The 20794-nt window shown below is 50.8% G+C and overlaps 1 protein-coding gene across 1 annotated transcript; it reads left to right on the top strand.

Annotated features, from left to right (window-relative positions):
* The first annotated feature begins 3995 nt into the window (after positions 1–3995).
* Positions 3996–20793, top strand: SMO (smoothened, frizzled class receptor). Its single transcript, XM_037513033.2, is given in 13 exon segments — positions 3996–4064; positions 4067–4337; positions 12706–12911; positions 13651–13860; positions 14066–14238; positions 14378–14597; positions 14692–14815; positions 16029–16121; positions 16459–16567; positions 17669–17854; positions 18297–18445; positions 18884–19018; positions 19263–20793. Coding segments are annotated over 13 exon segments (2373 nt in total). The 3' UTR covers positions 19691–20793.
* Position 20794: the final 1 nt, after the last annotated feature.

Raw genomic sequence — 20794 nt, forward strand, 5'->3', positions numbered from 1 at the left:
TTTGTCCTTTCCCTTTGACTTGATGTTCTTCTGTGAAAATAAGAAACACTGGAAAAGGAAAGAACTAGAACACTCCTTCAATTATTCTCCAAATTGTGGCCAGTGTGATAACTGAACCATCAGGAAGCAACCATGCTATCTCAAGGATAGCGATGGCTATCCCACAGACTTTCCTGTCTATTCTTTTTGAGTAGAGAGGCCCACAGGCAAATAACAAAGAGGCAACATTGAATGTGTGACCTCAAGATGCCAAAATATTTTATGGGAATGACTCAGAAATCAAGAAATTACTTGTAGCAAATCAAGTACTGTAATACATTGTCAACACAGGACATCTTTGCATGGCCCTGGGAAAGGACTTGTTATGGCACGTAAATGGGGTTAAGATTCTTGAGGAACTGGGGGTGGAAGGTGATTCAGGCTCAGGAAGGAACATTTCACAGCCTGCCAGAAGGCTAGAGACCAGCAACATGTCAAGTTACTCTGTGGAATCTGTAAAGGACAGTAGCAGTCTTGGTATACCCACAGGAAGGAAGAGATGCACTTACTCGAGGACTCTGAATACCAGAAACCACCAGGGAATTCTCTGGTCCCCACTGGACACTTTCCTTCCCCTTCCAAACTTGATATCTGATGGAATTTCTGAATCTCCATTTCCTTCTGTTTCTGGGAAAGTGCAGACACTTGAAATATGGAACCATGGCTATTGTTGCAGCTACCTTGGATGGGAACCCAGTAGCTGTAGATAGCACTATGAGAATTTTCTTTTCTTTTTTTTTTTTAAAGATTTATTTATTTATGCATACAAGAGCTGGGGTACAGGCCAGAGATGCGGGGGCAGGGGGTGAGAGGATCCACCAGAGACAGAGTGGGGAACAGAACAGGCAGACTGACTGAAATACACTGCTGAGGGGAGCAGCAGGCAAGACAGGAAAGGTCTGCTGCGCCATGTGGGTTGCTCCCTGCCTGGCAGGGATTGAACTTGTGTTGCAGAGAATGGGGGTAGCTTCACAGTGCTGTGCTTAGACCCTTGCGCCACCAGGAAGGTCCAAAAGCTACTATATTATAATGATGTCATTGTTCCTCCCAAGAAATCCCAGAAAGGAATAGTAGAATCTTCATACTTGAGGAATTACTAATATTTTAGAGCAGAGAGATAAGGGGTTGTCTGAATACTTGTGTAGGTTCCTCTCTGATACATGGACTACTGAAAAAATTCTGCAAAGCCTTCACAATAATCATAGAAACTAAGTGGAGAAGTTCACAAATATAAGTGAAGGAAACTAGGACCACAGCTCAGAGCATGATGATCTGGTCATCAGTATATGATAGGGGGTAAATTGGGAAACTGATTGGTAAGAAACCTTGAATGTCACACAGAGGAATTAGTTAAATTATATTGGCAATAAGGAAACTGAAAAGTTGAAGTTGTTCTGAAGTTATTGAAGCTGCTTGATCAGCTCGCACGCTCTCTCTCTTTCTCTCTGTCTCTCTGTCTCTCTCTCTCCCTCTCTCCCTCCCTTCCATGGTGCCCCATCAGCTACATAGAAAAGTTGCTCGGGCCTCCCCGGTGACACAGCGGTTGAGCGCTGGGTTGCGAAGCTGCCCACAGCCTCTGCAGCACCGGTTCGATCCCCCGCTGCTCCCCGGCCACCGGAGGAGGGTCCCACATGGCGCGCAGACCTCTCCTGGCGCCCGCTGCTCCCCTCAGCAGTGTACTTCGGTCCTTCTGCCTGCTCTGCTCCCCTCTCTGGCTCTGGTGAATTCTCTCACCCTCCCGTGCTTCTGACTGTACCCAGTGCTTGTATAAACAAACAAACAAACAAACAAATAAATAAATAAAATCTTTAAAAAAAAAAAGAAAAGTTGCTCAGTGCAAATTCACTCCCCTGCCTGGACTCCTGGATATAGGTGTAACTGTTGCAGGTGACACCAAGTGCCAGGAAAGGCCAAATGAGCGCAATGGGGAAGGAGAGCAACGGAAACTTCCTCAGAGCACCCGAGTAGCAAGGACCATGGAAGATGTGTAACAGGGTGGTCCCCAGGAAAGGGGGAGGTTCCAGGTTCCCTGCTCCACCCAAATGGAGGGTGGTGCTGAGCAGGGAGAGAAGAAGCTGCAGAGGAGACTGAGGAAGGAAGGAAGGAAGCAGGATGGAGCCAGAAGGAGACCTGGAGGAGGTGCATGGAGCCTAGAGACACGTGAAGAAACTGCGCTTGCCTTTTGGTTGTGGACTGGGTGACACAGATGTGGGTGAGACCCGTGGGGAGGTGACAATGGCAGCTTTTATCTTGATTTTGATTTTGCTCTTTTCCTTCCGGGCTTGTCTGGTTGTTTCTGACCCTTTTCTGTGGGTCCCCACTGGAGGATGCTTTAGACTTGTGGCAGGCTTTGGGGCCTTGCTCTGGGCCAATCCCATTTGGATGGACTTTTACCCACGAGGGGACGGGTAACTTTGGGTGCTTGATTTAGAAACTAGATTCTTTGCCTTTCCTGTATTGTTTCCAAATTGTATTAAAGTTCCTTCCCATTAAAGTCTCATATGTTTCAAAGCTGAAGAGACATGACCTTGCAATGCAAGAGACAAGAGCAGCCACCACTCAAAGTGTTGACAAATCGTACCTAAGATAAGTGCTACTGTATGAAAATAAAGCAAAATCTAAGATCTTGACAAAAAAAAAAAAAAATAAAGTCTCATATGTTTCGTGTTGATGCGGCGGATGGCAGAACCCTACCTTGAACAGACAGGTTTGCGGGGTTTGGGCTGCCCTTCTCCCTGCCCTATAACAGATGGACTAATTTGATTCCCTTTAGGCAGTCCAGGGCCAATCGTTGGAAACCAATTCAGATATCGCACATTTGTAGCAATAAACACTTGAGGTAGGCAAGTTTGGTTTCCAGACACCTGCTCCCACAGGTAACAGCAGCTGGGGCAGCTGCCTTCAGGGACTCTGAGGTCATCTCTCACACAGGTCCTGGGCTGGAAAGATCTAGCGAAGTAAGAACCCTAAACCCTGGTGCTTCTCCCCGGGGCCCCGGTACAAGATGAAAGATCTAACCCAAAGCAGAAAAGACTGGCGGGTTGGGGCGTCAGGCAGCTGTAGGAGCGCGTCCCCTGATTTTAGGTACACCCTAAGACCCCCACCGCAGAGTGGGGTACACCCTATGGCCCCCGCCGCAAACCTTTAGAGTTCTCTCTGCAGACAACCCAGTCGAGCGATTCTCACACCAATCAACGTGCCGGCTGGATCTGGGTGCCGCTCGGGGCCAAAACGATCTTGTCCCGGGGCGCGCGGGGCGGCTGCAGGCAAGATCACCAGAGCCCCCCCAGCCCCGGCCCCTCGGGGCGCCCCGGACGCCGCCGAAGCTCGCGCTCCTCCTCTCTCGCATCCCCTCCCCTCTTCTTCCCTCCCTCGGCCAGGCCCTCCCCCAGGGGTGGCGGAGAGCGGGGCCGGGCTTGGCTCCGCGAGGCCCTCGCATTCCAGAGAGCCGAGCGAGCTGGAGCAACAAAGGAGCCGGGCAGCCGGCGGGGAGAAGTCGGGGGCTGCGGCGCGCTGGGGCGAAGGTGGCCGCTGGGCCGCGGGCTGGCGCGGGGGCGGAGCCGGGGACCTCGTCCCGCACCCCCGGCCCGCGCCTGGCCACCGTCCGGGACCCCGAGGTGGCTTTAATGGTGGGCGAGGGAATGGGACTGGAGATTGGGGGCCCAGGGGGCTCCCGGGGCTGAAGACAGCTTAGATTGCAGGGCGAGGGGGCGGACAGTTGTGCATCCCGACCCGGGCCTCCGCCTCGCAACATGGGGCCCGGGTTCCAAAGTTTGCGAAGTTGGGCGCCCAGGGCCCGGGACGCGCGGAGCGTCCGGGGGGACCCGGCACCGGACTCGCGGGGCGCACAGGTCGCCTGAGCCGCCTCTGTGGCCCCAAGGGTTGCGCGTGTGGCCTGGGGGCTCCGGGGAGCGGGCGGGGGCGCGGGGGCTTCTGCTGAGTTGGCGGGTTTGGCCATGGCCGCTGCCCGCCTCGCGCCGGGGCTGAGGCTTCAGCTCCTGGGGCTGGGGTTGCTGCTGCTGCTGCTGCTGCTGCTGGGGGCCCGGGCCGGGGGGCGGCCTTGAGCGGGAACGCGACCGGGCCTGGGCCGCGGGGCGCGGGCGGGAGCGCGAGGCGGAGCGCGGCCGGGACCGGCCCTCCGCCGCTGCTGAGCCACTGCGGCCGGGCCGCCCCGTGCGAGCCGCTGCGCTACAACGTGTGCCTGGGCTCGGCGCTGCCCTACGGGGCCACCTCCACGCTGCTGGCCGGGGACTCGGACTCGCAGGAGGAAGCGCACGGCAAGCTCGTCCTCTGGTCGGGTAAGCGCGCGGGAGCTGCAGCCCCGGGTCGGCGGGCGGGCGGGGGAGCCACGGCGGTGGCTTCGGGGAGAGAATGGGTCAGGCCTGAGCTGTGGGGAGGGCGGGAGCCGCACCTGGGAGAGCTGGAGGCGCAGTCTGAAACTTTGGGGGCAGCTGTGCTGCATGGGACCCTCGGTGGTTAGGGGCAGCGGGAGAGGATGCTGAGCCGGCGGGCGCGAGAGATCTGAGCTGGGAGGGTGAGCAAAGGCTGCAGGGGACTTGGGGGTACGGGGAAAGGCATTTTAAAAGAAAAGAAGATGCTCCTCCTAAGGGCTACTCTGGAAGCAGCATCCTTAGGGTTCACGGAGGTGCTTAGGTCTTGGCGCGCGGAGTCCGTGACACCGGGTTGGAGAGGAAAATGGGGGTAGATTTATGCATGGAGGGAGCGGGTGTGGGGAAAGAATTGGAGTGAAATTTATAAAGGAAAGGAACCCCTATACCCCGGGGATGAGTAATTCAAAGGTAACCAGAAAATGCCGGAAATCTTGTTTTGGGAGACAGGAAGTTTAGAGATTGCAGTTTCCTCATCTGAAAAATGGGGGCTCGAATCCTCATCGGAGATTGTGAAGAAATGACATTTTTCTAATAATTATTTGTGTGTTCTTTGGAAGTTTGGATCTCAAGGCAGCTCAGGGCTGTGGAAGGACGCTTAATGCTGTGTTGTTGGATACTTCAGGGTCCTCTGAAGGCCCAGGGCCCTCTGCTCGCGGTGAGCGTATGGCCGGGCCTGAAAGGCTGCAAACACCCCCTTCCTTACCAGTGGAAAATAGATTATCACCCCACCTGTCACTTTTCTGGGCTGGGGTCCCAGAAGGGGACTAGGAAAGGGAACTGGCCTTGTCACCCCTTGCTGCAGGAGGCTGGAAGCTGGCCCCCAGGATGGAATTACATCGTTTGCATGTTACCAGCTTCTAAAGTCAGGACGTGCCAGCAGAAACCGTGTAACCAACATCAGCTTTGAAGCATCCATAAATTATCATAACATAAGGTCTATATGATTTTTGCAGATATGTTCTTTCATGGTAGTATGTTTATATAAATGTGTAACAGTAAAATACAATATCTAAGAAGGTGTACATAAAAGATATAATTTTAGTCTTTGAAGTTACATAAATGCCAAAGAGCAGAAGACTGAAAGAAGAAACACGTAAGCAAGGTTTCTTTGAGGACTATCTGAAATAAAGCTTGAATTTAAGGAGTCAGCTGTATGAAATATCCAAATCTCTCCATACCAGAATCTCACCTGGTCTGAATTGCTCACACGCTGGAAGCATAGTCTATTTTGTGGGGTGAATGCATGTGTACTGCTGCCCTTCTGTAGTTACCATCAAGTCTCGGAAGAAGGATAGAAGCTCTTTCTAGCCCATACGCCTGAGAGCAGCCGCTGAACAGAGAGAAGCAGTTTACAGGAAAGGGTAGGGGTTACAACCATCTGCTGAGTACAGGTTTGAGCTTCATTGTCTGTGCCGCTGATGGGGCAGCATCCTGCAAAAGTGCCCATTTTCCCTCAGTTCAGTCCTATTTCCATGCATTTTGCTCTTCTTTCTGCTTTGGGTCTTTCTGCTGGTTGTTCTATGAAGTAGGCCCAGAAGCGCTGGTGTAAACCGGACCAGTGGGTGGGTGGAGTGAACCCAATAATAGACCTTTAGCTGAGAACCTTGGACTAGTGATTTGTCCTAGTCTGAATTGGTAGTCTTGTTTTGCCATTACACATACATGGTCAGTGTCAGTTGAGTCCTAGGAATGTGTTTGTAGGTGCAGGATAAAGGTGATATCTAGGTTGTCTTCATCTGTAAACTTCTGAAGGTAGAGATTTATTCTTCACTATTTAAAAAAACCTCAGAATTCTGAGTTCACAGCTGTCCACTCACTTACTTAAAAAGATATTGGATGCGGGCCTCCCTGGTGGCGCAGTGGGTTGAGTACCTCCCTGTGACGCTGTCGGCAGCCTCTGCAGCACAGGCTCAATTCCCGGCTGACCAGGGAAATACTCATATAGCACAGCAGACCTCTCCTGCCTTGCCCGCTGCTCCCCTCAGCAGTGTCTTCGGTCCATATGCCTGTTCTGCTTCCTGCTCTGACTCTGGTGAATTCTCTTAAAAATGTATATATTGGATGCTTGCTACATGTCACATCCTTGATCATGTTCAGGAACATATAAAGGTAAAGAATACAGACATAGAGCCTCCCTGGCAGCGCAGGGGTTAAAGTCTCAGCACTATGAAGCTATCAGCAGCCACTGAAGCATGAGTTCCATCCCCAGCCAGGAAGCTACCCACACAGTGCAGCAGACCTCTCCTGTCTCGCCCACTGCTCCCTTCAGCAGTGTATTTCAGTCAGTCTGCCTGTTCTATTCCCCACTCTGTCTCTGGTGAATCCTCTCACCCCACCACACCTCTGGTCTGTACCCCAGTTCTTGTGTGCATAAATAAATAAATCTTAAAAAAAAAAGTAAATGGATCTCACAGAGTGTCAGTGTAGTACCAAGAGGTCTTGCTGATGAGTTGGATGGAGGGCATGAGCCAGAGGAGGACGTAGGCCTCAAGGTTGGATGGAGGTGGGATCATTCCCTTTCACTAGACAGAGAATGCTAGAGTAGGTTTAGGAAGAGAGTATGTGTTCAGTTTTGGCCATGTGAGAGGTGCTGATTGGACAAAGAGGAATTGCTGAAGAAAGATGGCTGCTATGTGCTTTCTTAGCCCAGATTGCTGAGGCTTTGGAGCATACCATTGAGTAAGGAAGTTTCTAGGTCAGGTACAACCAAATTCCAGGGTTGTATAGAACTCAGGTCTCTGCTGTATCTTTCAACTCCCTGAAATTGGGCTTCTTCAGGCACTCAGCATCTTTCCCTGTTATTGCTTGAAATATCTCCTCTCAGGCATTCCAGGCTGACCAGACAAACATAATATCCAGGGCATGGTCCATGTTCAGCCAAATCTGGTTTGGTAAATAGAGCAAGAGAGCCAAGAGGCTGCGACTAGTGAGGGATATGTGTCCCTGAGAGTCAGCACGTAGCCTCTTTGATCGCTTCTGTGCCCTGGGTATGAACCAGGGAGTGTGGCCTTGTCACCTGGCTGGGGGCAGCCGTAGGAAGAACCAGAGGGCTGGGAAGGATTTCTCATATTCTTATGAGCCATCCAACTGAGAGATAAGGGGAGGGATGTTGTTGGTGATGATGATGGGTTTATTTGCAGGTGTGGTCAGGAAGAAACTCCAAACTTGGCCAATGACAGGAACCAGTTAAAAAATATATTTTGGGGGCCTCCCCAGTGGCGCAGCAGTTGTGTGCTGGGTTGCGGAGCTACCCACAACCTCCAAAGCACCGGTTCAATCCCCGGCCGCCGGGTGAGGGTCCCACATGGCGTTCTGTTCCCCTCTCTGGCTCTGGTGAATTCTCTCACCCTCCATGTTCTGTTCCCCTCTCTGGCTCTGGTGAATTCTCTCACCCTCCATGTTTCTGACTGTACCCAGTGCTTGTATAAATAAATGAATAAATCTTTAAAAAATATATATATATATTTTGGGAAAATAGAAAAATAGAAAAAAGCACCTACAGGCCTAAGGTTTTATTTTTGCTTCAGATTTTTTACTTTTTAATTGTGAAATATAGCATATACAGAATGTACATAAAACACAGAGCTACTAAGTAATCAATAATTATGAAGTGACCCCGAGTCAAGAACTAGGCTGTGGTTGGCCTACAGAAACACTTGCTTTGTCTTTCCCAATCACACTCCCTTCTCTCCCCCTCTTGGATGGGCTGTTACCCTGATATGTGGTTAACATTTCCTTTTTCCTGTGTAGTGTTGCTATCTAGGTTGACACCTCTAGGCAATATATTTCAGCTTTTAATGTTTTTGAACTTTCGACATATATCAATCATGTATTATTTGATATGTATGTATTATTTTATGTCTTGCTTCTTTTGCTTTACGTTCTTTTGTAAGCTTCATCCATATTATTGTAGCTTTTTTTTTCTTTGTTGAGTAGTATTCCATTATATGAATGGATCACATTTTATTTATCCAAGCTGTGTTGTTAAACATTTAAGTTGTCTCCAGCTTGGAGGCCATTGTGAGTAATATGGCTGTAAGTAGTCTTTTCTCTGTATCCTGCTATATATACTTGGGTCAAGTTTCTCTAGATACGTACTCAGAGGACTGGAATTGCTAGATAAGAGGACATGCATATCTTCAGCTTACTAGAAAACATTGTGATATATATTTAAAGATTTATTTATTTATGCATACAAGTATTGGGTACAGACCAGAGGTGCTGGGGGTGAGAAGATTCACCAGAGACAGAGTAGGGAGCAGAACAGGCTGTTGGAAATACACTGCTGAGGGAAGCAGTGGGTGGGAGAGACAGGCGAGGTCTGCTGTGCCATGTGGGTCACCTCCCTGGCCGGGGATTGAACTTGCTCTGCACTAGCTATGGATTGCTTCAGAGTGCTGACGCTTAATCCCTTGCATCACCAGGGAGGCCCTGTGCTATGTATTTAGATACTGCCAAATAGACACCACAAGTGTTTACTAACGTTTATTCTTACCAAAAACATATAAAAGTGCCAGTGTTCCCATCCTGCCCCCTCCCCCAACACACACACTCTTGCTCATAAAGTATTTTCAAATGTTTTGGTCTTTTGTCACTCTCAGAGTAAAATACATATATATATATATGTGTCTTGTAGTTTTATTTCACATTTATTTTATTAAGAGATTGAGCATGTCTTTGTGCTTAAAGACCATTTGTACTTGTGTGATCTGTTTGCCTTTTGCCATTTTTCTATAGGATTGTAAATTCCTTATTGATTGTACGCATATAAGGAAATTAGCTCTTTCCTGTGATAAGTATTAGTATTAGAAATAAATTTTCTCAGTGTGTTCTTTTTCTTATGATTTTATTTGTTACCCTACTAAATTTATCTTAAGTATCTTTTTAAAATTTTTTATTTCATGGCTTGTAGGTCTTGTGTCATACCTCAAAAAGCTTTCTCCTCCCCAGGACTTAAAAAAAAATTCTTTTTTTTTCTTCTAGGACTTTAATTTTTTTTAATTATGTAGTTTTTTTTTTTTTGATTCATCTAGAATTAATTTTTTTAAAGATTTATTTATTTATTTATACAAGCACTGGGTACAGTCAGAAGCATGGGAGGGTGAGAGAATTCACCAGAGCGGGGAGCAGAGCAGGCAGAGGGACCGAAGTACACTGCTGAGGGGACCAGCTAGCCTCAGGGGAGGTCTGCGCGCCAAGTGGGACCCTCCTCCGGTGGCCGGGGAGCAGCCAGGGATTGAACCGGTGCTGCAAAGGCTGCGGGCAGCTTCGCAACCCAGCGCTCAACCGCTGCGCCACCAGAGAGGCCCCATCTAGAATTATTTTTATGAAAGAAATGGGGTAAGGATCCAAATTATTTTTTCACTGAATGGCTCCTCAATTGTCACTTAAGATGTATTTAATAACCTATTTTTTTTCTTGGAGAGTTTATTTTTAAAGTACAAAACAATATTTAAAATAAGAAAAAAAGAAAAACAACAAATTACACATTTTTGAAAGCTGATAATTACCACAAATACCACAAAAATCCAGAAAAATTACCCAATAACTTTAAGTGTAAATTTTTATTTATTTATGTACTTACTTATTTTCCATAATCTTGAACTTTAGGTCTCCAGAGGCAAATACATTCATTCAGTAAATATTTACGGATTGCCTGTGTGATTTACCAGGCATTAGTGGAAAAATGAGAATATAAAGAGGACAGTTATATTCTTTACTTTCAAGACATATACAGCTGAATTGGAGACATACATGCACACAAATAAATTTTACTGCTCTATAACAACAATTATATAAACCTGTTAAAACAATCTGTAAACAAAAGCTTATTTTCTCTATTTCTTAACTCACTTTTAGTGCCATTCATTATGTTACTTGGTTCAGATTTACAACTGAACAGCATGTAGTGTGATAACCACAGTATATTTATTAATAAACTGCCTGCTGCTCCTCTAGAACACATTTCACTCTAGGGACACTCCCCTCCCCCATTTAAAATTTATTGTTTAATAAACAGCTAGTAAAATTCACATTTTTGTTGTACAGTTCTATGAGTTTAAAGAAATGCAGAATTGTATCACCAGCCTCTACATTCAGAATAGAGAACAACCCTATCACCCCCTTTATTGACATACCCTTCTTCTACAACTCCTGCAACTGTTGGCAGGCAGACTGAGGACCCGGGACCCCAAAACTTGTACCCTCTAAATGGTTTCTGCATTCACTGCATCAAGACCAAGCATAATTAGCACATAAGACCTTCAATAGAAAAGAACTTTAATAGAATTAGTATTCATAGAAAGAGAAGAGGAAATGATAGTTTCCCAATGAAACACCCAGTTACCCATCCCCTCGAGGGTATTTGGATTGGCCCAAAGCAGGGCTGCTAAGGTCTGAAAACTTGCCACCAGTCTAAGGTAACTTCTAGTGGGGAGCCAAAGAAAAAGAGGCAAAAAACAGCCAGGCAGGTCTGGAAGGAAAGGAGCAAAATCAAAGTAAAATCAAGGTAACAGCTGGGCCTCCCTGGTGGCGCAAGGGGTTAAGTCTCAGCACTATGAAGCTATCAGCAGCCACTGCAGCATGAGTTCGATCCCCAGCCAGTGAGGTGACCCACATGGCACAGCAGACCTCTCCTGTCTCACCCACTGCTCCCTCAGCAGTGTATTTCAGTAGATCCACCTGTTCTGCTCCCTACTCTGTCTCTGGTGAATCCTCTCATCCCTGCACCTCAGGTCTATACCCCAGCTCTCATAGGCATAAATAAATATATATATATATATTTAAAGTAATAGCTGTGATTATCAACCTCCCCATGGTCTCTCATCCACATCTCTACCAAGTGTGTCCTCCATGTCCCATATCCCATGCCCCCCAAGTCCCTGGTGCAAGTCCAAACCAGAGATGCTAATGCTGTTTCTTCACATGCCTCTCTGCTGTATGTGCCTCCTCCAAGTCTTCCGGATGTTCTCTGCAAGCCCCTTTTTAGCTTCCCCTCACTGCTCAGCTCCACCCCTCATTAGGTGGGGCAGGGAACATGGGGCCTCCCCTTTCCGTGGAGATCACACTGTTGCACCACCCCTGCTCTGTTCTCTACCCAGAACCGGAGAGTGGATCCTCTACCCAGAATGATAAAGGTCCCCAGTGATTCTGATTTGGGTCAGGTCTGGAAACAGTGGCCTGAGGATATTGCTTCTTAAATGACAGGAACTTGCTCTGGGCACTTGGAATACTCTTTGTCTTGAGTGGTCAGAGGTCTAGTTTAGTTACTGTTTCCTGAGTTTACTATATTATGGGTACCATGCTATGCACTATAAAGAATTTACCCCCCCACCCCCACTGCCAGCCAATTGTGGGGGGGTCTCCTATTTTTATTCTTATATCTTCAGAAGCTTCCAATACAACTTCCTGCTTGGGATCCATGTTCCTGCAGCAGGGACAATTCAGGAGGGGTAAGGGGAGAGGTGTGCTGGGGTTGGGAGACCACCTCTTTCTCATACTAACAACACCTTTCCTCCCTCTGCACTGGACAGAGCCTCCTCTGTTTCTCTCCATCTGATTTCCTGTTTCCTCCTCTGGCTTTGGACTACCTGGCTCCCTGATTACCTCTTCTTAAGCCTCTCCTTTCCTCTCTCACCTCCACTTGGTAAGAAGAACAGGGTCCTGGGTCTGGGAGGGGGAACATCTGGTTCTGGTGCATGGCCCTGTCAGGGTTGGTCCCACAAACCTTCCCCCAGAAGAGGGCTACAGAAGATTTGGAAAGTTCAGCTGAAAAGGTAGAAAGTAAATCAACCTGGGCTTCTTAGCCAGAGGTGCTAAGACTCCCTATCAGGGCATTTGGAAATGGGAGCCATTTTTTACAAACTTGATTGAGTTGTAAAATACACACAGACAAGTGCTCAGATCCTAAACTTGATTTTCACACGATGCATACACCCATGTGCCCAGGCTCAGATCACAAGCCATCACCAACAGCCCAGAAGCCACTTCCCTGGAGTGGGGTGGGGCAGAGCATTTTATGTGTCTCAACGACTGAGGGGTTCTGTTGGCATTTAGTGGCAGGGAGTAGGGAGGAACCCCTGCATTGCATGGGAGAGTCCTGCAGCCCAGACTCATCCTGCCCAGATAACCCGTGCAGAGGAGATGCCCGGGGCCTGGGGAGCAGAAGGGACCAGGGGAGCAGTGTGTGCGTGTGAGGTTGGGGGGTGCAGTGTGTCTGCAGGCCAGAGAGATGCAGAGTCACTGTGAAGTGTCCACAATGGTCTCCACTCCCCAGGTCTCCGGAATGCCCCCCGCTGCTGGGCAGTGATCCAGCCTCTGCTGTGTGCCGTGTACATGCCCAAGTGTGAGAACGACAGGGTGGAGCTGCCCAGCCGCACCCTCTGCCAGGCCACCCGCGGCCCATGTGCCATCGTGGAGAGGGAGCGGGGCTGGCCCGACTTCCTGCGCTGCACCCCTGACCACTTCCCCGAGGGCTGTCCGGTGAGTGCTCTCTGGGGCCAGTGTTCTCAGGGCTGAGCAGGACCAGGCATGGGGCAGGGCCCAGCAGGAGGCTGGGGCATAGCAGCCAAGCGCCTTCCCTCCTGGGAAACCCGGAGTCTGTGCCATGTCGTCATCAGGCCACAAACCCAAACGGAAGCTTGCTGGCTGGGCTAGTCTACCAGGGACTATCTGCTTATCCATAAAAATTACTTGTGTTCAACAAGTATATTTCGAGCTTCGGCTGATAGGTGTTGGGGAGTTACAGGAACCATGGATGACAGCAACCTCCTCAGGAAGTGTATCCTGTATTTAGGGAGTCAAGGCCCGAGACACCAACAGAGATGTGATCTGACTGGTTGGGGAAGGACAGCTTAAACAAATGATAATAATAACAATGGCAGTAATAATGGTGATAGTCGTGCTATTATTGTTATCTGCTTTCTTCCAAGTACTATTATTAGTATTTTAAATCTATTTACATTTAGCCCTTAAGCCACACCATGAAGTATAAGGTCTGCTATCTCATAGATGGGGAAACTGAGGTCACAGGTCAAATCATTTGCCCAAGACCACACGTAGTCACTGAGCCACCAGGCTGGGCTCCAGTCCAGGAGGTGGTATCCAGCACCTGGGCCCTCAGCCACTCTGGCCAGCTAGTCCTGCACCTCTCACAGACCAAAGGTTGCCTGTCTGCCTGCTTCCCCTTCCTGTACTAACAACTCCCTTTCCCTTGTACCAGAATGAGGTGCAGAACATCAAGTTCAACAGCTCAGGCCAGTGTGAGGCCCCCTTGGTTCGGACCGACAACCCCAAGAGTTGGTACGAGGACGTGGAGGGCTGTGGGATCCAGTGCCAGAACCCACTCTTCACCGAGGCCGAGCACCGGGACATGCACAGCTACATTGCCGCCTTCGGCGCTGTCACGGGCCTCTGCACGCTCTTCACCCTGGTCAGCGGAGGGCAGGCCCTTGGGTGAAGGAGGCGGGGGAGAGAAAGGGGTCGGGACACTCAGCCTGAAAAGTGGGAAGGGAGCCAGGGTGGGCGGAGGTGGACCTAGTGGGAGACCCCGGGAAGGGTCAGATGAGAGAGGCCAGGGCCCCTGCAGCGGCGGAATTACGTGAACCTCACAGAATGGTCCCACTTCTCTCTTCTAGGCCACGTTTGTGGCTGACTGGCGGAATTCAAATCGCTACCCTGCCGTCATTCTCTTCTACGTCAATGCGTGTTTCTTTGTGGGCAGCATCGGCTGGCTCGCCCAGTTCATGGACGGCGCCCGCCGGGAGATCGTCTGCCGTGCAGATGGCACCATGAGGCTTGGGGAGCCCACGTAGGTGTCTTGGGGACTCAGAGTTGAGGGTGAGGGGAGGAAGGCTGAAGCATGTGTTTAGCAGAAAAGGGACAGGTTGGACCTGAAAACCAGAGAGCCCAGAATGACCTCAAGTGACACACCTCATGTGTCTGCACAGCTCCAACGAGACACTGTCCTGTGTCATCATCTTTGTCATCGTGTACTACGCCCTGATGGCTGGTGTTGTCTGGTTCGTGGTCCTCACCTATGCCTGGCACACCTCCTTCAAGGCCCTGGGCACCACCTACCAGCCTCTCTCGGGCAAGACCTCCTACTTCCACCTGCTTACATGGTCGCTCCCCTTTGTCCTCACTGTGGCAATCCTCGCTGTGGCTCAGGTATGGTGATGCCGGGGGCATGGGGACCTGAGTGGGATGCGTGGGTGAGTAGGACAGTAACCATCTCCGTCCCTCCCGCCCCTTCCTGCTGCAGGTGGATGGGGACTCTGTGAGCGGCATATGTTTTGTGGGCTACAAGAACCACCGGTACCGGGCCGGATTTGTACTGGCCCCAATTGGCCTGGTGCTCATCGTGGGAGGTTACTTCCTCATCCGAGGTGAGTGAAGACCAGGCCAGGTCCAGGGGGCAGCAAAATGTGCTGAGAACCTGCTCTGTGTGAGCACAAGGAGCTGCCAGCTCTGCTCCCTTCATGGTGGGACCTCAGTGGACCCCATAGGAACTTGGTGCAAAATAGAAGGTGCCCCATCTAGGCAGACACAGTACCTTGGGCACTTAGTGTGAGATAGCATCTTTGTGCCAGCCAGAAAAATGCACTCCTTTCCCCAGAGTCTTGTGCAGAGGCTCACAGTTTAAGTGGAGCTTGGGCTGGGTTTCAGCCCCTGCTCAGCCGTGGCCCAAGTGCACGGTCCTCACTCACCAGTGTGGGACACATGTGAGCACCCTGGATTTCCATATACTCTCAATCTCTCGGAGCTTTGTTTCTCATCTCCCTCCTGCCCACAACACACACACAACTGTCCCAGCACATACAGATTCTCTGTTCCCTAACTTCCCTGCCTCAATCTGCCACCATAACCTGCGCCCGTTTGTTAGCTCGTTTTTGTTGAGTTTTCTTTGTAAGCATCAGGTTCCTCGCCCTGTACTGTCAACCTTCCATTCAGCCCACCTCTTTCCCCTCTTTTTGGCCATGTCTGGATCCCTGATTTATGTGTCATATCTGTGCTGGCCTGTGCAGTAGCCACTGGCCACACATGTGGCACTGATCCAAATGGAGATGTGTCACCTGTGTAGAATACACATCACTTTTCAAAGACAGCATGAAAGTTAGATCTCTCCTTACTAGTTTGTTCCATGGATCCCATGTTGAAATGATAATGTTTGCGAGAGATCAGCTTTATAAAAGTATATTGAAATTAACTTGAGTCATTTTACTTTTTGAATGTGACACTAGAAAATTTGAGATTATGTGTGTGACTCACGTTGCATTTCTGTGGGATGGCACTGTTCTCCAGTTTCTCTTTATGCCTTTTCCAGCAGAACAGCTTCGACCTGGCTGCCTGACTTAGGTAGGGGTAGCTCAGCCAGGACTGAGACACCTTCCCCTACTCCCTACTGTCTGCCTGTACTCTTTCCCAGTTTTTGCAACCCCTGGGTGACCTGCCACCAGCTGCATTCTATTTCTCCAGTTCTCCAAGCTCTAAATCAGCACAGGCGTGATCAGACCTGAGCCTGCAGGACCAGGGGAGCCCCCACCACTCCTGCCAGAAATAGCCTCACCCCACTCATGTCTGAGTCTCCCTTGTGTTCAGGAGTCATGACCCTGTTCTCCATCAAGAGCAACCACCCTGGGCTGCTGAGTGAGAAGGCTGCCAGCAAGATCAACGAGACCATGCTGCGTCTGGGTGAGGGGCCCCAGGGACTTGGCCTGAGCTGCTGCCAGCCCAACACTATGCCCTCCTGGAAAAGGGTCTTGAGATGCAGTAAACGAGTGGGATAAGTTAACATCCATGGGACACGATAAGGCTGAGAGAGAGACAGAGCGAGACTGGTGGGGGAGGGGGGGTGGTAGTTCAAAGAAGGGGGCTGCTCAGATGGAAGAGCACAGTCCCTGCCTCACATGCATTGGCACGCGCAGTTCCCTCCCACTCGGGTCCTTTCAGGCCATGTGAGGCAAACACCCTCTCCCACCACTGCTATCCCCTTTGGGCTTGGTAACGCCCCACCCTCTTCCTTCCATAGGCATTTTCGGCTTCCTGGCCTTTGGCTTCGTGCTCATCACCTTCAGCTGCCACTTCTATGATTTCTTCAACCAGGCTGAGTGGGAGCGCAGCTTCCGGGACTACGTGCTGTGAGTAGGTGGTCAGAGCTTGGGGGGGCAACTGGGCGGTGAGAACTGGGGCCCGGACCACAGGCCCACAGGGCCAACCCTTCTCTGCTACCCAGCAGGGCTCTGTCGGAAACTGCCCATCTTTCTCCCGGGTACCCAAGACAACAGTTATTCTGTAACTTGCAAACATGGCAAATAGCCCTCCAGTCCCTGCTCAACTCTGTTCTTCCCTCTGCACCCCCAGGCTGCCTGGCTGATGTGTTTTTAACTGTTAGGAAGCCCTGAGTTGGGGGGTGGCTTCTCCAACCGGCTCTGTTTTGCCTGTGGAAGTTGCTTCTCTACTTCTCATGGCCTCTGTTAGAGTTTCTTGTATACCCCTATAGGGAAGTAATCACTTCTCTGTATGGGTTGTTACATACTCTGTATGGACTGCATGCTAGTTGTGCCTCGGCGGTTTTGTTTGAGTGAGGATTAATATGAGAGAAGGAGGTATCACAACTGCTGAAAGATGGGTAGCACCTCCCACTACCAGGAGTTGCCATTAAAATGGAATGACAGTGGACACGTGTCCACATCCTGATTGCTTCCTCCTTTTTTTTTTAAAGATTTGTTTTATTTATTTATGCATACAAGAGCTGGGGAATAGGCCAGAGGTGCAGGGTGTGAGAGGATTCACCAGAGACAGAGTGGGAGCAGAACAGGCAGATTGACTGAAGTACACTGCTGAGGGGAGCAGCGGGCAAGTCAGGAGAGGTCTGCTGTGCCATGTGGGTTTCTCCCTGGCCAGGGATCGAACTTGGGCTGCAGTTGCTGTGGATTGCTTCATAGGTTGCGTCTTAACCCCTTGCGCCACCAAGGAGGCCTCCTCTTAAAGGAGCTTTTAGTGTGGGGAGCGTTAAACTATGCTGGGGTCCCACCCCCAGGGATTTGCTTTAATTGTATGGGTGGGGCCCAGACATCAGTAGTTATTAAAAGCTCCCCAGGTGACTCTAATGAATACCCAGGGCTGTGAATCAGTCCTTTGGGGTTTAGCTCTTTCTAGAGTCTTTGGAGTGGCTGGTTGTCTGGGTACCCACTCAGGAGACCCAGAAGGTCTCATCCATCTACTGCTTCTCACCACAGGTGCCAGGCCAATGTGACTATCGGGTTGTCCACCAAGAAGCCCATCCCTGACTGTGAGATCAAGAATCGCCCTAGCCTCCTGGTGGAGAAGATCAACCTGTTTGCCATGTTTGGAACCGGCATTGCCATGAGCACCTGGGTCTGGACCAAGGCCACGCTGCTCATCTGGAGGCGCACCTGGTGCAGGTGGGGTTAGCAGCCAGCCTGTTCGGATCCTTGCCTGGCTCTCTGTCTCTGCACCCTGTATTTAGGCTCCGTGTGCTCCCACTGCCCCCAGTGCAAGGAAACCTTGGGCGTATGTGTTTTCTAAGGGTCTGCACTGAGTTGCCTAGAGCCTCCTTCTCGGTGACTCACCACTGCCCCCTAGTGATAGCTCTTGTCCTCGGGAGGCCTTGCTAAGCTTCAGCTGGGATCTTCTAACGGTGGAATGGAATGAGAACTGCGCACGCAGAAACCTTGTATTCTAGGCCCAAGTCTTTGCAAAAAGTCGTTCCTCCTCATCCCTGGGGGGACTTGAAGCCTCCTGGAAGCTCCTTCCCTAGAGGGAATGGATTTGTGGGTCTTTCCCAATATGCAATGGGAAGCCGCTTCTCCACCATTTCCACTCCCCCATCCTTTCTGCCCTCAGGTTGACAGGACAGAGTGACGATGAACCCAAACGGATCAAGAAGAGCAAGATGATTGCCAAGGCCTTCTCCAAGCGGCGGGAGCTGCTGCAAAACCCAGGCCAAGAACTCTCCTTCAGCATGCACACCGTCTCCCACGATGGACCTGTGGGTGAGCTTCAGCCCCTTTCCTCCAACAAGGCCACTTACCACCCCCAGTGCCCAGGGCGTGGACATGAGGGCTGTCTGGAAGGCATGAGGAATAAGGCACTCCCTCCACTCTTCACATGCTCATACCTCTCCCATCTTCCTCCGCCCCGGTCAACTCTCCCATTTCTATCCCAGGTTTCCATGGTTTGCTTTGGTTCCAAAGGGACTCATCTCCCTCCTTCTTCTCTTGTCTTGTCCAGTTGCTCTCCCTGGGCTAGAGTAAGACAGGATTCCAGGCCTAGCTCCTCAGATGGGGAACAGGGAGAGAGCACTGTGGTTACTAGGGTGTGTTTTCTGTGTTAGACCAAGTGGGAGAGACTGGCTGGGGAAAGTAAATGGTGCTGAATAAGGGAGGACTGGCACCAGGCACTCATGAGTACTTATCCTTTCATCCCCACAGCGGGTTTGGCCTTTGACCTCAATGAGCCCTCAGTGGATGTGTCCTCTGCCTGGGCCCAGCATGTCACCAAGATGGTGGCTCGGAGAGGAGCCATACTGCCCCAGGATGTGTCTGTCACCCCTGTGGCAACTCCAGGTATGGGGTTCAGGCTTCTGTAGGATGGTGGGGGGGGTCTAGAGACCTGGGGTCTCTAGGACTGGAGAATGAGGGGCCGCCTAAGGTAGGAAAGAGACAAGATTCTAGAGGGTCTGAAATGTGAGGCTGAGGGACTAGAAGTTGAGTCAGGGGTCCCAGAGCCAGAACAGTAGTCTTCATGGAGAGAAGGGGTGATGTGGAAAAAGCCAGGGTGTTGGGCTCATGTGGTCTCTCCCTCTGTCAGTGCCTCCAGAGGAAAAAGCCAACCTATGGCTGGTTGAGGCAGAGATCTCCCCAGAGCTGGAGAAGCGCCTGGGCCGGAAGAAGAAGCGGAGGAAGAGGAAGAAGGAGGTGTGCCCACTGGGGCCACCCCCTGAGCTTCAGCACCCTGCCCCAGCCCCCAGCGCCGTTCCTCATCTGCCTCAGCTGCCCAGGCAGAAGTGCCTGGTGGCCACAGGTGCCTGGGGCACTGGGGAACCCTGCCGACAGGGAGCCTGGACGCTGGTCTCCAACCCCTTCTGTCCAGATCTCAGTCCCCTTCAGGATCCGTTTTTGTCCAGTGGCCCTACCCCCACGGCCTGGGCTCAGGGCCGCCGGCAGGGGCGGGGGCCCATTCACTCCCGCACCAACCTGATGGAGGCAGAGCTCATGGATGCGGACTCAGACTTCTGAGTCAGGAGAGCAAGACCTGAAACAGGAAAGGGAAATAAAACCCATCCAAGATGCTTCTTCCTCCCTCAGAGTTCCTCCCAGGATCTCCTCTTCCAGGGCACCTGTGGGCCCAGTGCCCTCCCTGGAGAGTTCTAGATGTCTGGCTCACAGCAGCAGGACTGTGGGAAGAGCCCTGACATCTGCACGGGTAGGCCTCACCCAGGGGCAGGGCCCTGGAGCTCAGGTCCTTGTTGGTGCCCTGCTGGCTAGCAGCATCTGTCTCCCCCTGGGTTAGAGCTTGTGGTGGGTCAGTAATGGCAAAGGCAGGAAAGACAGTGCCCAGAATGGGCTGTGGTAGCCAGGGAGACAATGAAGCCCATGTCTGTCAGATGAGGGCTGGTTGCCCTTTTCTGTGCCAATGGGTGCCCTTTCCTGGCAGTCTCAGACCAAAAGTGTTTATTGTGTCATTAGCCCTTTGTCTAAATGGGGACAGGACTCCCTCTATCCTCTTCCAGGCAGTTGTGGGGCTGGGAGTGCCTGCTCCCATCGGGGTTCCAGCCTCTCTTCACAGGCGTCCAGCTGGTCCTGCCTCAGACCAGTCACCCTCCTGTGTTCTGCTCCTCCCTCCCTCCCTCCCCCTTTACAGCCCTCCTAGGCCAACCTCTTCCTGTTTCCTGTTTGTTGATTAATACCCAGAACTGTTGACTTCTCCACCTTGTCCCATTCACCTCCACCGTTTTGCTGCTTGGCTCCATCTCCAGATGAGGGACTGATTCAGCCATCGAGCCTGGTGTGGTTTAGAAGCAGTGACTGACGGGGAGCCTCAGGGCCTCCAAGAGACATTTGTTATCTCTTCCACATATCCATCCAGTGGGGGATGGATATCCCTGACATAAGGAGCTACTCTGGGAAGCTGCTGGAGCTTCATCAGGCAGGAAAGCTTCCTTCAACTTCCACAACCAACAGGCAAGGAGATTCCCACCTCATAACCCCCAAACATGTCCCCAAGGCCCCAATTTCGAGAACCAGACAGCAGGAAGCCTTAGGAGCTGGCTGGATTCCAGATAGGAGGATAGAGATGGGAAGAAGAAATATAAACAGTAAATAAAAGGTTTTTGTATAAAC

The sequence above is a fragment of the Talpa occidentalis genome, unplaced genomic scaffold, assembly GCF_014898055.3.
Source record: "Talpa occidentalis isolate TD23 unplaced genomic scaffold, MPIMG_talOcc4v2.1, whole genome shotgun sequence".
Classification (NCBI taxonomy): Eukaryota; Metazoa; Chordata; class Mammalia; order Eulipotyphla; family Talpidae; genus Talpa; species Talpa occidentalis.